Source organism: Hirundo rustica, chromosome 13, assembly GCF_015227805.2.
Source record: "Hirundo rustica isolate bHirRus1 chromosome 13, bHirRus1.pri.v3, whole genome shotgun sequence".
In the NCBI taxonomy this organism is placed as follows: domain Eukaryota; kingdom Metazoa; phylum Chordata; class Aves; order Passeriformes; family Hirundinidae; genus Hirundo; species Hirundo rustica.
Window position 1 is genome coordinate 19,963,053 of NC_053462.1, and position 14,743 is coordinate 19,977,795.

The window sequence follows — 14,743 nt, forward strand, 5'->3', positions numbered from 1 at the left end:
GGCGGGGCGAGCGCGGAGCACGCACGGCCAGCCCCGCCCGCCCGGGCACACGGCGGGCTCCGGGGCCGGCCAGCGCGGAGATGACGGCGATGGCGGAAGGGGAGCCGGGCGAGCCGAACCCCGAGGCGTTCGTGTACGGCGAGGAGGACTTCGTGCTGCAGGCAGCCGACTGGGGAGACCCGGACTCCGCGCCCTCCCGGTTCGACCGGCTGCTGCTGGCGGGCTGGAGCGACCGTATGGAGCGGGGACTGTTCCGGTACCGGCTGGGACCGCTGCCCACCCGCGTCCTGCCGGGCCCCGTGCGCCTCGTGGCGCAGCTGAACGAGCAGCGCAGCGCGGAGCGCCGCCCGCCGCAGCCCGTCCGCAGCCTCCGGGATCCCTTCGACCCCGGCGCCTTCAACTTCACCCGGCTGCGCCCCGCCGAGCTGCTGTTCCGCCTGCGCCGCACCGGAGGCCCGGGGCCGCCGTCCGACCCGCTGCTGGTGGCCATCAACGCCAGCCCGCTGGAGCGGGGACACGTCCTGCTGCTGCCGGAGCCGGCGCGGCGGCTGCCGCAGGTGTTGACGGCCCCGGCGCTGCGCGGGGCGCTGGAGGCGGCGCTGCTCAGCGGCCACCCCGGATTCCGCGTGGGCTTCAACGGGCTGGGCGGCGGCGCCTCGGTGAACCACCTGCATCTGCACGGGCTCTACCTGGACCGCCCGCTGCCGCTGGAGGAGGCGCCGGCCGAGCCGCTGGGGCCGCGCCTGGGGCTGCTCCGCGCCGGACCGGCCCCCGCCTTCCTCTTCTTCGCCCCCGGCCCCGCGGCGCTGGAGCCGGTGTCGCGGGCCGTGTGCCGGGCGGCGGAGCACCTGGGCGGTGCCGGGCTGGCCTGCAACGTGCTGGCCACGCGGGGCGACCCGCCGGCGGGGCCCGGGGCCGGAGGCCGCCGTGGGCTGCGGGTGCTGCTGTGGGCGCGCCGGCCCCTCTTCGGCCCCAAGGCGGGTGAGCCTTTCGCCGTGGCGTTGTGCGAGCTGGCGGGGCTGCTGCCGCTGCCCACCGAGCCGCTCTACCGGGACATCACCGAGGCGCAAGCCCTGAGCGCCATTCGCCAGCACTTGCTGCCCGAGCCCGAGCTGCTGCACCTGGGCGGGGAGCTGGCACGGCTGCTGGAGAACTGAACCGAAGCGATGGCACGGGCGGCTGCAGACCTGGTAACACGGGCAGCGGCTGGGGCACCGAAGCGATGGCACGGGCAGCGGCTGCGCTGCTGCAGCGCTGATGGCACCGGGCCCGGCAGGGGCCGCTGCGGGTGGAGGACGCGGAAGCGTCTGTCACGTGACCGCACGGGGCCGCTCTGCCCGCGGTGCCCACGTCTCCATGGTGCGGTCGCCATGGGAACGCGGCGGAGCCGGGCGCTGTGCGATGGCGGCGGCGAGGGGAGCACGGGCCCGCGCCCATCCCCGGGAACCCTTCCGGGCGAGAAGGCGGCCGTCGCCGCGGCCCCCCCGGACCGTTCCCTTGCCCGCGCCGGATCCGAGCCGCGGAGAAAGCGCAGGCGAGTGCGGCGTCACAGCCCCCGGCAGCGTCCGGCTGGAGCCCATCCAGCCGCTCCGGAGGCGCCTCCCGCTGCCTCACTCGCGCTCCGTCCCAGCCCAGCCGGTGCCCGGCGCTCCCCAGCCCCCGGGAGCCGGTCCGGGCTCCCGCTGACCCAAAATAAATAGTGTTCCCCTGGAATTGCCCCAACGATCCCCTGTGTGACGCGGCCAGGCACGGCTCCGTGCCCGGGACCAGCCTGCCGGTCTCCTTAGGGCTGTACCGAACCGGGACCGGCTCGGTCAGGCTGCCCGGTGTGCTCTTGTGTGAAGGGGGATAGGGGCCGAGTCCCCACTCTGTCCTCTGCCCAGTGCCTCGCTGAGCTACTGTCATCTCCTCTCTATTACAGTGTCCCCTCCATCCACCTGAGCGGCTGCAAGAACGAGAGTGGTAAGTCACAGGGGTGGGGGCTCCCTGCAGGCTTCCAGCCGACACCCGCAGGCTCTCCAGGTGCCTGCCCTGGCACCCAGTTCCCACGGGTTTATTTACTGCTGACAGTGGCTGGCACAGGGCCCCTGTGTGAGTGGGGAGTTTGTCACACTTTGGATTGAGGTTTCTCCCGATTTAAAATGTGCAACAAGCAGCGCAAACCCGCAACATCCCCCACACTTGGGTTTACCAGCTGTCTGCTAAAATGGGCAAGAAGTGTTCCATCAGGTACAGTGCAAGGGAGTACCTGAGTTTGGAGACAGAACCTGAGGGCTATCAACTGTTTAAGCTGAAGCTGGTAGTGAGCAGGCAGGATCTGTACCTGGAACATCTCCCTGTGCTGTTCGTCCCTGGTGACTCCAGGGAGCTGGTCCACTCTCCCCTCCCACTGCTCCTTCCTTCCACAAGCTGTATCTTGATAGAACAAACTCCTGCCCCTTGAGGGGGCTTATTAATCTACTTTGCTAAGGGATCTTGGTGTGCATAGATCCCCATCACCTCCCCAGCCCTGCCAAATTCGTACTTTGCACTAGCATAAACCATCCCAGCAGAGACCTTATCCCGCTGAGCTGTGTTCTGCTGCTGAAAGACCTTTGATTTGCGAGATTAAATTCATACCTTCACAAGACTTGTATCTGCCTGTGAGGTGTAAGATCCATGGGAAATTCAGCCCTGCTGTTGGGGGGCCTTGGCACCTCAAGACGGGTGGAATTAGAGAGTTAAGAGCTCCCAGAACACTTGCAGCCAGAGGCTTGGGGGATTGGCCAGATAAAACTGGTATTCCTGACACCTTCCAAGGGATCATGCCCCATACCTCTGAGAGGGGAACTGCAGCCCAGAGAGCTGCATACTCCATCCCTTCTTATTTTGGGGGGCAGTGTCAGCCCCTGTATGTGGCTCCTCAGCCAGAGATTTGTTTCACGTTCCATCCTTGGTTATTTTGGGAGTTTATCAGTCCCTGTACATAGGTCCCCTGCCTGGCCCCTGTCACTGTTTGCCTTGGCACAGTGCGGTGGGCGGCACAGCACTGCGGGCTGAAGGAAGTGGGAGAAAACGACAAGTGGACGGTGCTCTGGACAGACAACATGGTCACTTTGGACCGCCTCAGGACTATGAAGCGCTTCCAGGTAAACAAAAGAGCTGCCCAGCAGGAGCTGCTCAGGAAGGAGGGTGACACAAGGCTGTCTGTGGAACAGCATGTGGCAGAGTGAAGTGCAGTGCCATGCCCCTCTGTGCCTCGGCTCCAGGGCACGGGGTCAGCTGCCTTTGCTTGTGCCATATCCCAGCAGCATTCAGCAGCTATGGTGGGAGCAGGAGCATTCCAACCCTGGGATGGGCTGTGAAATAAACAGTTGTTGATGATTAACGGCTCTTACGCTGCTCCAGGACTAAGATGCAATAGGCAGATAAATCACTAGTGAAGCTCAGATAAAGCAGCAAGTAAGGTAGCAAGTCTCACCCCCCAGCAGCAGTTCAAGGCAGCCACAGGCCTGGCTTCCCTCTCGCTGCTGCTTCTGCATGCACAGGCTCTCCTCGGGGCCGGGAGAATCCATCCCCGCAGGGCCTCCGCTGATCTGGGTTTTTCCACCCCACTTTCAGAAAATCAACCACTTACCAGGCATGATGGAGCTGTGCCGCAAGGACCTGCTGGCTCGTAACCTGAACCGCACGCTCCGGCTCTTCCCCGAAAAGTACAACATCTTCCCCCGCACATGCTGCCTGCCAGCCGAGTGGCACGGGACAGCACCGCGGGGACAGCGTGACACGGGGAGGGGGAGGCTGCTCGCCTGCTCCTTCTGGGCACCAGAGCCCAACCCATAACTGCTTTGGCACACACCGCGGTGACCTCTTCCGCAGAGCTCCCAGCATAGATGGAGATGTGTGCAAGGAGAAGGTGGGATGTGCAGAGCTGGGTCAGGTCACGCAGGGACCAGTCTGTGACTCCTGCAGATTAGGAATGGGGTTTTGATCCATCCCCTGCAGAAGTTCAATGTGTGCTGGCCTCCCTCCCAGCACGCTGCTCCCTGGCCATGCTCACACCCTCCTTGCCCAGCCCTGCCTGGCTCCCCAGCATTGGCTTCATCCACTTTGCAGCTTTAGGACCAGGGGAGCAGGGGCAGAGGAGGGGCTGCCAGGACCAAGCCCCACGGGAAAGGGCAGTGGGGGCTGCTGAGCTGCAGAGCTGCTGGCTCTGCACAGCCCCACATCTGTCTGTGCTGTTCCAGGTGATGCCGGTAGTCTGTCATCCTCCAATGACAGCAGCTGTCCCCAGCCTCCCCAGCCAGCCCAGAGCAGGCCACAGGTGATGGCATTTTCAGCCGTGCAGTGGTCCAGGAGCTTCCCATCGCCACTGCCGTGCACGGGCAGCACACACGTGCCTCACACCATGGCAGAGCCTTGCCATGTCAGTATTATCATGCCACGCCAGCACCTTGCCCCATGCCAATGCCTCACACATTCCCAGCATGAAAAGCTCAGGTAACATAGCCGAGAGCTCAGCCTTGCTTGCATGTGTGCTTGCATGAGAACCAGGACTTGCTGGATAGGCTGACTGCCTCCATCAACTCTGGGGTCAGCTGCTGAGCCCCTGGCCAGAGCCTGGGCCCATCTTGGCTCCGGCCACCCGCCCTGGCTAGCTTCACCTCTGCCAGGACCGGAGAGCGGTGCTTGTGTCCCTGCCCGTGCCTTGCCCGCTGCACTGGTGTCTGTGACCCACAGCCGCCCGCAGTGAAGCCCTCCAGAGGCCACCTCACTCCGGACCCGTCGGAACCTCGCTTTCCCCGCCGGGGCCGGTCCCCCCGCTGGCCCCGCCCGTTGCCGGGCCTGTTCCCGGCCATGGCGGTGCTGCTCCAGCGCGGCCTGCGGGCGGCTCCGCTCCTCGCCCGGGCCCCGCGGCGGGCGGCGGCGGCCTGGCCCGGGGACCCGGAGCGGCCGGAGCCGGCGCTGGAGGAGACGGAGAGGTGCGGAGCGCTCGGCCCGCGGCGGGGCCCGCGCCGGCTTGGGTGCTCACGCCTGTTCCCCGCAGGGCGCGGCGGCGGCGGGCGGCGGCGCGGATGGAGCGGCTGCGGCGGGAGCTGGGCGGGAGGCGCGGAGCCCCTGATCGCTCCCTGACCTGGCAGGCGATGGAGCAGCTGCGGTGAGCGCGGGGCCGGGCGGCGGCGGCGCACCGCCCCCGGCCACCGCCCCGGTGACCGTGCCCGTGCCCGCAGGTTCCTGCGGCAGGAGCTGCCCGAGGAGTGGCCGTTGGAGCGCCTGGCCCAGGGCTTCGGCGTCAGCACCGACGTGGTGCGCCGGGTGCTGCGGAGCCGCGGGTGCCCTTCCCCGCGCCGCCGCCTGCGGCAGGACCAGCGGGCGCTGAGCGCTGCCGCCGCGGCACCGCCACCGGGACGGGCGGAGGGCGACGGGCGCGAGGTGCGCGCCCCCGACGGGACGCTGTTGTACCGGCTGCCGCGGGGCTGGGGCGGGCCGGGGCCCAGCGCACAATAAACCGAGTTGGGACCCGCCTCCGCCTGTGGTGCTTTCGTCACGCCGGGCGCGGGCTCCGGGGTCGCGGGGATGAGCTCCGAGGCCGCGGGGATGGGCTCCGAGGCACCGGGGATGGGCTCCGAGGCCGCGGGGATGAGCTCCGAGGCGGCGGGGATGGGCTCCGAGGCACCGGCCCTGGGCTCCGCGGCCGCGGGAATGGGCTCCGAGATGGCGCGGCTGCTGGAGGCGGTGGACTTTGCAGCCAGGAAACACAAGGACCAGCGGCGGAAGGATCCCGAGGGCACCCCCTACATCAACCACCCCATCGGTGCGGAAACCCCCCGGCACCGCGTCCCGCTCCCGGGAGACTCTCGCGGCCCCTCTCTCCCAGGGCACCGCTCACCCCTGGGAGCGCTGCCAACCCCTGAGAGCCCCTCACCCTGGTCCCTGGAGAGAACCGTGTCCCTTTTCCCATACCATGGTCTTCAGCCCGATGGGGGCAGAGCTGCCGAAGCACCGCAGTCCCCCCCGCCCCAGGCCCCCCGCCCCGGCCCTGTGTTTGCGTGATTGCCACCACACTGTCGTCCTGTCGTGGATGGGGCCCGCGGGAGGTGCTATGGGGCCCCTGTGCCACAATCGCACCTGCCAGGCCTGGGGACAGCACCCTCCTTGGGGGCAGTGCCAGACCTTGGGACCTTCCTGCCTGTCCAGACAAAGGATTCACCGTGCAGGATGTGCCCGTGGGGTTCCCCTGTCCAATGTTGATCTCAGGGAAACTTCACTGCCCACCGTGCAGCGCAGCCCTCGTGTCCCCCACGGGAGCCACTGTCCTGGCCCGGAGCTGCCTGTTTCCCGGTGCCACCTTTCCATTCTCGCTGCAGGCGTCGCCAGGATCCTGGCACATGAGGCCGGCGTGACAGACATAGTGGTGCTGCAGGTAACGCCCTGCCCTGCCCTTCCCTGCCCTGCCCTGCCCGTGCCCCCTTGCTCGGCCCGGACCCCTGCAGTCCCCCTCGTCCCCTCCTCGCTGCAGGCCGCCCTCCTGCACGACACAGTGGAGGACACGGACACCACGTTCTCCGAGATCGAGGAGCATTTCGGTGCGGAGGTGCGGCGCGTGGTGGAGGAGGTGACGGACGACAAGACCTTGCCCAAGATGGAGCGGAAGCGGCTGCAGATCGAGCACGCTCCCGTTTGCAGCCGCCGGGCCAAGCTGGTCAAACTGGCGGACAAGCTGCACAACCTGCGGGACCTGAACCGCTGTACCCCGCAAGGTACCGGCGGCAGCGGCGCCGCGGGGATGGGGACGAGCCCGGCTGGGGGCAGCCAGCAGCATGGCCATGCTGAGGGACAGAGGAGCCCCGAGGCTGCCCTGGGCCCGGGGCGGCCGTGGCGGGGGTCGGGGGGCAGTGTGGCTCTGTCTGTCTGTCTGTCTGTCTGTGGTACCGGGTCCCCTGTGCCGCCGGTGCAGAGGGACCGGAAGTGACGTCACTCATATCCCCGCAGGGTGGTCGGCGGAGCGCGTGCAGGAGTACTTCCGGTGGGCGGCGCGCGTGGTGTCCGGGCTGCGCGGGACCAGCGCGGCCCTGGAGGGGGCGCTGCAGCGCCTGTTCGAGGAGCGCGGCGTGGCCACGTGACCGGGGGGCCGCGGCCGCCTCGTCCAATAAACGTGTGCTGAGCTCGGCGTCCCTGCGTTGTCATGGTGCCGCGCGCTTCCGCCGCGAAATTCCGGCCGCGCCGCGCCGCGCCCGCGCTCGGGCGTTCCCGGTGCCGACCCGGGCCCCGCCATGGCCCTCGCCGGGCGGCGAGACGCGCCCGAGCCGCCGGACTTCGGGATCCTGAAGCGGCTGGCGCGAGACCAGCTCGTCTACCTGCTGGAGCAGGTCCGCGGGCCACCCAGGGCAGGGATCCCGCACCGGGGCGGGCGTAGGGAATCGGCGGGATCGGGATCGGCCTCGGGCTTGGGGGTCGGTGCTGGGGGCCGGCGCGGGAGGGGCCCGGCACGGGGCGGCCGCCGGGTGCCGGCCCATGCCCGCCTGCCCGCAGCTCCCCGGGAAAAAGGACCTGTTCATCGAGGCCGACCTGATGAGCCCCCTGGACCGCATCGCCAACGTGTCCATCCTGAAGGTACCGCGGGCTCCGGTCGGGCCGCCGCGCCCGCCGCCACCGCCCGCGCCGAACCCGCGCCCTGTCCCCGCAGCAGCACGACGTGGACAAGCTGTACAAGGTGGAGAGCCGGCCGGCCCCCGGCGCCAGCGACCAGTGAGTGCCCGCGCCGGGGCTGCCGGGCCGGGCTGCCCGTGCCGCTCAGAGCGCGGCTCTGCCGTGCCGAGCAGAGCTCTGCAGAGGAGGGCTCCTGCGGCACGGACGGGTACGAGCAGCCCCTCGCTCCCCTCTGATGCAGGTTCTGCTTCCTGGTGCGGCCGCGGGTCAGGACCATGAGGTTCATCGCCGGTGAGTGCGGCCCCAGAGGCGGCTGCCGCTCAGCTGGGGCCGGTGCCCGGGCCTGGGGGTCTCTCGGTGAGCCCTGCTCCCGGGGTTTCCCCTGTGCCTGGGACCATCGGGCTCTGGGGCTGAGGGGAGCTGTGCCTGGCGGGGTGGGCAGCTGTGCAGGGGCTGTGCGGGGTGTCCACAGATATTGTCAACGCTGACAAGATGTCAGGGAGGAGCAGGAAGTACAAAATCATCTTCAGCCCCCAGAAGGTCAGTGGGACCCACGGTTCTGCCCATTCCTCTGTCACTCTGTGCTTGCCCAGCCTTTGCACCTTCCACCCTTTCTACAGGCGCCAAAAATTGTTTGTTTCTAACCCAGAAATGTTTAAGTAAGCCCAAGTGTTGTGACACCTGGGAAGGCGCTGGGCCCTTCCAGGGCTTTTTCTGCTCAGAGCCTGCCTGGCCCTGAGGGTCTTCCCTTCCCTTCTCTTCCAGTTCTATGCTTGTGAGATGGTGCTGGAGGAAGAGGGGGTCTTTGGTGGTGAGTAGGGCTGCAGTGCTGGCTCAGGGTAGCTGGTCCCTGTTAAATCCCAGCGCTGGGATCCCTGTGTGGGCAGGGACAGGAAGGTGGGCAGGGAACACGGGTTCTCTTGAGGCTGGCTGCCGGCCTGCCGGCAGATATGTGTCCAAACAGCATCAGCCCCTCTCTCCTGCCTGAGGAGAGGAGACAGGGTCCTGCCAGCCCATCCTGTCTGAAGCTCCACAGGCCCTGCTTCGGGGCTGCTGTGATTCCTGGGGCTCTTCCCACCCAGGGCTGCATAACTGTCCCCTATCCCTGTCCCAAACACAGATGTCACCTGCGATGAGTGGTCCTTCTACCTGCTGCCCCTGGATGAAGACATCATCAGCATGGAGCTGCCCGAGTTCTTCCGTGACTACTTTCTGGTCAGTGGGACACTGTGGTGGGGTGACAGCACCGTCCTGTCCCCTGTGCCTCACTGGGGCTGGGGACAAGGTGGTGTTCAGAGAGGAGGTGTGTGGCGTCGTGCTCAGCCCCTCAGTCTGCACCACAGGCTCTGTCTACTCCCCAGGGGCAGCTTTTACTGGGGACTGGTAACTGGGCCCCAGGCTGGCCCCGCTGTCCCTGCCTGAGTGGCTCCAGGACGTCCCACAGTGTTCCTGGGACGAAGCCCCCAGCTCCGTGCCCACCTCTGTGCCCTGTCCTGGCAGTCCTTCCCAGCCTGCCGCCCTCACTCCCCCCCTGGTCCCGCAGGAGGGAGATCACCGCTGGATCAACCCCGTCGCCAGAGCCCTGCAGCTGCTGAACTCCCTTTATGGCCCTTTTGGGAGGACTTACGGCATCGGCCGCTGCGCTAAGGTGTGGCTGGCACCAGGGCTCCCTTGGGTCCCCATCGGGGTGCGGCTTGCAGGGACCTGGACCCCATCAGCCACATGGCAGCACGTCACCGCAGAGGTGTCACTGCGCCATGCCTCCTACTGGCCAGGTTTTTGGGGGGTGCCCCACATGCCGAGGTGGGCAGCAGAGGGGCAGCTGCTGCCCGCTGGGGTGTGGTGGAGCCCCTTGTGCCCCGAGGTGGGGAGCATTTGTGCCTGGCCTTGGTTGTCAGCCCCACTGCGTGCCAGGGCCCTTGGTGGGAGCCTGGGGCTGCCCTGGCACCCTCTGCCCCTCACAGATGAGCTACGAGCTGTGGCGGGACTTGGAGGAAGAGAGCGAGAGTGAAGGCCAGGGCAGGAAGCCTGAGATTGGACACGTCTTCCTCATGGACAGAGGTGGGCTGAGGCAAGGGCAGCAGTTGAGGGCGTGTGGTTTGGGCATCAGGTTTCCCAGAGGAGCAGGGAAAGCCTGTGTGGGGTGGCAGGAGGAGCGGGAGGGCAGCCTGGCTCCTGCTCTCCTTGCAGACACAGACTACGTGACAGCACTCTGCTCCCAGGTGGTCTACGAGGGGCTCGTGGACGACACCTTCCGCATCAAGTGTGGTAGGTGACTTGGGGAGGGCAACAGCACGGGGCCCTGCACTCACTGTGGGGCTCTGCACTCCCTGTGGGGCAGCACGGGGCTCTGCACTCACTGTGGGGCTCTGCACTCCCTGTGGGGCAGCATGGGGCCCTGCACTCACTGTGGGGCAGAACAGGGCTCTGCACTCACTGTGGGGCCCTGCACTCACTGTGGGGCTCTGCACTCCCTGTGGGGCAGCACGGGGCCCTGCACTCAGAGCAGGACAGAGCAGGGCTCTGCACTCAGAGCAGGACAGAACAGGGCCCTGCACTCAGAGCAGCACAGAGCAGGGCTCTGCACTCAGAGCAGCACAGAGCAGGGCTCTGCACTCAGAGCAGGACAGAACAGGGCCCTGCACTCAGAGCAGCACAGAGCAGGGCTCTGCACTCGCCTGGCCAGCGTCTGCAGGGTTTCATTGTCAGGCACGGTGCTGTTCCCATAGGGACAGTCCCGGTGTGGGGGGCTGCTGGAGGTCATCCACAGGGACAATCCTCGCTTTGACCAAGAGACTGGGCTGGCATCCCCTGTCTCTGCTGCCTCTTACATCAGGGCTTGTGCATGTGGGAATGTTGTTACCTCTGGGACAAAGGAGCTCTTCGCTTGTCCCTGCAGGCAGTGTGGATTTTGGGCCAGATGTCACCTCTTCTGACAAGAGTATCAAAGTGCTGCTCAATTCCCAGGACAAAGTGAGTCCTCACAAGCCTTGGGGGCGTGCCCCTGGTGGGAGGAGGCAGAGTGGACCATTCCCTCCCTAAGTTTGAGCAAGAGTGGCTGGGGGCTGCTGGGCCCCTGGAGCATGGGTTTGGGCACAGAGACCAGAGAAACCTGGTGTGCAGATGCAGCTCCACTTCTGAACCTGTCAGAGTTCCTGCATGCAGGGCTGTGTCACAAATGAGCATTTTAAGGTCACCAAAGGAATCACCAGAAAAGGTATCCACCAAAACGGGTTTAGTATAAAAGCTGCAGCGTGACAAAATTCGGTGCCAAAGTTCTAAATGGTTAAAGCCCACAGATGAAAAGCAAAAAAAAAAAAAATTATGAATCAATCAATCCAAACCAAAATCAACCCAAAAATATCTACATGGAAGTGGAGGTGGGGAATGAGGAGGTAATCAGAAAGGATAGGAAAGGAATTCAGAAGACCCTCCTGTTGAGTCACAAGGTTCATAGTAATTTTTCCATCCTGGCCACAACTCAGGTTGGTATTTAACTACGGAATTTGACAATGAAAATATTACTCCACTTGGGTTTTTATTCAGGTTTTAAAAATTAGTTTCCCAGGCTGTTCATTAAAAAGCAGGAGTTGGTTAGACAGTACTCGTTCCTAGGAAGAGAGAGTGTTTCTGCTAAGCTGGGGAGGAGCTCAGCCCAAGTGTTGTTCATCAAGGCTGATCCCTGAGGAGCATTTCTCAGATCATGGTGTAGCCTGGGTCAGGGGGATGCACAACACAGGCTGCTGTGCTGCCAGCCAGGGTTTTGGGGCACGGGGTGGCAGTGGCCAGCGTGCTGTGAGCATTGGCCCTGGGCTCTGTATCCAGGGCTGCAGCTGGTAGCTGCAGTGCTTCCACAGGTGTTCAGCGAGATTCGGAATGAGCACTTCTCCAGCGTGTTTGGCTTCCTGAGCCAGAAGTCACGGAACCTGCAGGCGCAGTACGACGTGAGTGTCAGCCTGGCGTGCGGGATGCCTGCAGCACCGTCCCTCACAGCCAGGCCCCAGCCCCTGCTCTCCCTCCCGCAGCGGCGCCGGGGCATGGACATCAAACAGATGAAGGACTTTGTGTCCCAGGAGCTGAAGGGACTGAAGCAGGAGCATCGCCTGCTGAGCCTGCGTAGGAACCTGAGGGGAGGGAGGGGCCCAGGGCTGTGCTGGCGCCCCGGGGAAAGCAGGGGGTCGGGGGCCCTGGATGTGCCCAGCAGGGGCAGGGGCAGTTGGCGTGTGCTAACAGTGCCTGCAGAGCCCTTTCCCGACTCTTGGCTGTGTAGATATTGGTGCCTGTGAGTCTATCATGAAAAAGAAAACCAAGCAGGACTTCCAAGAGACCATCAAAGCTGAACACTGTGAGTGCTGTTCCGTGCCCTGTGTGTGCCTACCCCTGCCCCGGCCTGACCCACGGCCTCACTCGCCCCAGGCCCAGGCAGCCTCATGCCCAGGGGTTCCCTGAGCGGTCACCGTCCTCTCAGTCCCTTGTTTTGGGGGTGTCTCAAGATCCTAAGTAGGGTCAGGCTGCACTCTCTGAGAGGGAATCTGTGGTGGGGTGGGGACCCCATTCCCTGGGGTATTGGGAGGGCAGCTGAGCCCAGAGCCCAGCTCAGTGGGCTGGCAAGAGCCCTGGGGTGATGCTGCCTGTGCCCCTGCCACAGCACTGCTGGAGGGCTTTGACATCCGTGAGAGCACCAGTTTCATCGAAGAGCACATTGACCGGCAGGTGAGACCACGGGGACGGCTGCCCCCGCTGCCCCCGGCTGCCCCCGCTAAGCCCCGCTCCCCACAGGTGTCCCCCATCGAGAGCCTGCGCCTCATGTGCCTCCTGTCCATCACGGAAAACGGTGAGTGCCCCGCCGTGCTGGGCCGCAGCAGCGGCGCTGAGCCCCAGCCCTGGCACGGAGCTCACCTGGTGCTCCCCACAGGGCTGGTCCCCAAGGACTACCGCTCCCTGAAGACCCAGTACCTACAGGTGAGGGGTCCGGGCAGTCACTGCAGAGCAGGGTTCCCCTCCCTGTGCTCTGGCCACGAGGTGCTGGGCAGCAGCACTCCTGGGGATGGGCCCTGCCCTCACAGGCCCTCCGTGAGCCCAGCGTGGCCAGGCTGTCTCTGCAGGACACACCCTGCCCCTGCCCTGTGCTTGCTGGGGCTCTGAGCAGCCTGTGCCTCGCCGCACGGGGCACACCCTGTCTGCTTCCCGTGCTTGCGGATGGGGCTCCACGCTGATCTGGCTGCCCCATCCTCAGAGCTACGGGCCTGAGCACCTGCTGACCTTCCACAACCTCAAGCGCATCGGGCTGCTGACAGAGCAGTCAGCTGGGGACACCCTGACAGCCGTGGAGAGCAAAGTCAGCAAGCTGGTGACAGACCGTGCTGCGGGTGAGCCAGCCCACTGCCCCGTGTCCCTGGGAGCCTGGGAAGGGGAGCTGCTGCTGCAGATGTGGCTGCAAGCACGTGGCAGAGGTGTGGGCTGCAAGCACCGAGCGTGTCTCCGGCGATGCTGCTGCAGGCAGGGCAGCGGGCTCTGCTGTGGGGACACAGGGCTGGCAGCCACCACGGCCGTTCTCCAGAGCACACAGCTCTGCACATCCCTGCCAGCCTGGGTCTGGCATCCAGACAGAGCCTCTTAAGATGTTTCTCCTTGTCATGTTTTCCAGGAAAGATCACAGATGCATTTAATTCTTTGGCCAGGAAGAGTAATTTCCGAGCCATAAGCAAGAAGCTGGGGTTGGTATGTCCTCAAGGGGTGCTGGCTGGCCACAGTGCCCACAGAGCAGAGAGCTTTGCTTAGCCTATGCCTGTGCCCAGGCTGCAGGCTTGGCACCTCAGGGGGACACAGCTGAGGGCCAGAGCTGGTGCAGCTGCTCCAGGCAGCCTGTGGGATTCTCCCTGGGGCCCGGGGCCACTGCCAGCTCCCCACTGCCCTGACCGTGCACCCTGTGAGTGTGGCACAGCGCTGGGGCTTTCCTTGCCTCCTTCAGAGGCAGCAGTGGCACTGGGCAGGCAGCCCTGTGTCCTCCATCCTGAGGCAGAGGTCCTAGGGAGCTGACAAGGTGACATTCCTGTCCCTGGCTGCACAGCCCACCCAGGCCATGCGATGCTGGCTCTGGCTTGGTGGGGTGGGAGGTGGGCACAGAGCTGTGCTCCAAGGAGTGTGCACTGCACCTCTGAGGGGGGGTGAGGCCCCAAGCAGCCTGGTCCTGTACCCTTGGTGTCACCTGTCGCTGCAGATGCCTCGGCTGGATGGCGAGTACGACCTCAAAATGCCTCGGGACATGGCGTATGTTTTTGGCGGGGCCTATGTTCCCCTGAGCTGCAAGATCATCGAGCAGGTGAGCTCATCTGCCGCTGGACAGAACCGGGCACATCCCCTCAAGCCCCTGCCTCCTTCTGGGGAGTGCAGCGGGGTCCCTCTGCCCAGGGCTAGGGCTGATGGCGGTCACCACTGCTCCGAGCCTCCCGAGCAGTGCCCGGCACCCAGGCTGACACCGTGCCCGTCCCTCAGGTGCTGGAGCGCCGGGGCTGGCAGGGCCTCGAGGAGGTCGTGCGACTGCTCAATGGCAACGAGTTCTGTGTCTCAGGTAAGGGGGTGCTGGGGGCGGCGGGGCTGGCGGCCGGCACCTCTCACAGCACTCTTCCCTATCCAGACACCGCTGTGGAGGACAACCCTGCCTGGGAGTCCCAGCGTGTTATCCTCGCTGTCTTCCTGGGGGGCTGCACCTTCTCTGAAATTGCGGCCCTGCGCTTCCTGGGGAAGGAGAGAGGTAGGAGCGGCCCGGGAAGGGCAGGGAGCGGGCAGGAGCACGGGGATGCCGCCTTGCCTTGCGGCACGCAGCCGAGCAGGCTCCGTGCACCGGGACCGGCACTGGCTGAAGCCGTGGGGAGGGCGTGGCACTGCCGGGGCACCGACGGGCCTTTCCTACAGGGTGCAAGTTCATCTTCCTGACCACGGCCATCACCAACAGCGCCCGCATGATAGAGGCCATGATTGAGGCCAAGGCCTGAGCCCCGGAGGGGGCCGAGGGAAGCCTGCCAGTAAACATCTCTGCTGACAACGACCCGGCCTGGGGCTGTGTGTGTGAGGGTGGGCGCTGGCGGGACCGCTACCCGCGGAAACCGGTGTG

At 65.5% G+C, this 14,743-nt stretch overlaps 3 protein-coding genes across 5 annotated transcripts; all 3 read left to right on the forward strand.

Annotated features, from left to right (window-relative positions):
• Positions 1–65: 65 nt before the first annotated feature.
• On the forward strand, positions 66–4,765 carry GDPGP1 (GDP-D-glucose phosphorylase 1). Of its 3 annotated transcripts, none has more exons than XR_005703096.2 (3): positions 66–1,190; positions 1,922–3,692; positions 4,227–4,765. XR_005703096.2 is itself a non-coding variant. In XM_040077840.2 (2 exons), exon 1 carries the CDS (start codon positions 81–83, stop codon positions 1,155–1,157), a length of 1,077 nt encoding a protein of 358 aa, XP_039933774.1. In that variant the 5' UTR covers positions 66–80; the 3' UTR covers positions 1,158–1,190; positions 1,922–4,765. The 3 variants fall into 3 exon arrangements, 1 of the variants encoding a protein (XP_039933774.1); XR_009208285.1 differs by having other exon boundaries at positions 1,922–1,962; positions 2,970–4,765; XM_040077840.2 differs by having other exon boundaries at positions 1,922–4,765.
• An 802-nt stretch (positions 4,766–5,567) lies between these two features.
• HDDC3 (HD domain containing 3) lies at positions 5,568–7,103 on the forward strand. Its single transcript, XM_040077508.1, has 4 exons — positions 5,568–5,794; positions 6,348–6,403; positions 6,500–6,740; positions 6,973–7,103. Exons 1-4 carry the CDS (start codon positions 5,578–5,580, stop codon positions 7,101–7,103), a joined length of 645 nt encoding a protein of 214 aa, XP_039933442.1. The 5' UTR covers positions 5,568–5,577.
• Positions 7,104–7,217: 114 nt separating this feature from the next.
• On the forward strand, positions 7,218–14,696 carry VPS33B (VPS33B late endosome and lysosome associated). Its single transcript, XM_040077763.2, has 23 exons — positions 7,218–7,349; positions 7,513–7,593; positions 7,667–7,728; positions 7,871–7,920; positions 8,102–8,169; positions 8,395–8,440; positions 8,750–8,844; positions 9,173–9,277; positions 9,594–9,690; positions 9,820–9,897; positions 10,529–10,602; positions 11,487–11,573; positions 11,655–11,745; positions 11,900–11,974; positions 12,278–12,342; positions 12,409–12,463; positions 12,545–12,591; positions 12,866–12,998; positions 13,277–13,350; positions 13,850–13,951; positions 14,125–14,200; positions 14,267–14,383; positions 14,545–14,696. Exons 1-23 carry the CDS (start codon positions 7,254–7,256, stop codon positions 14,622–14,624), a joined length of 1,854 nt encoding a protein of 617 aa, XP_039933697.1. The 5' UTR covers positions 7,218–7,253; the 3' UTR covers positions 14,625–14,696.
• Positions 14,697–14,743: the final 47 nt, after the last annotated feature.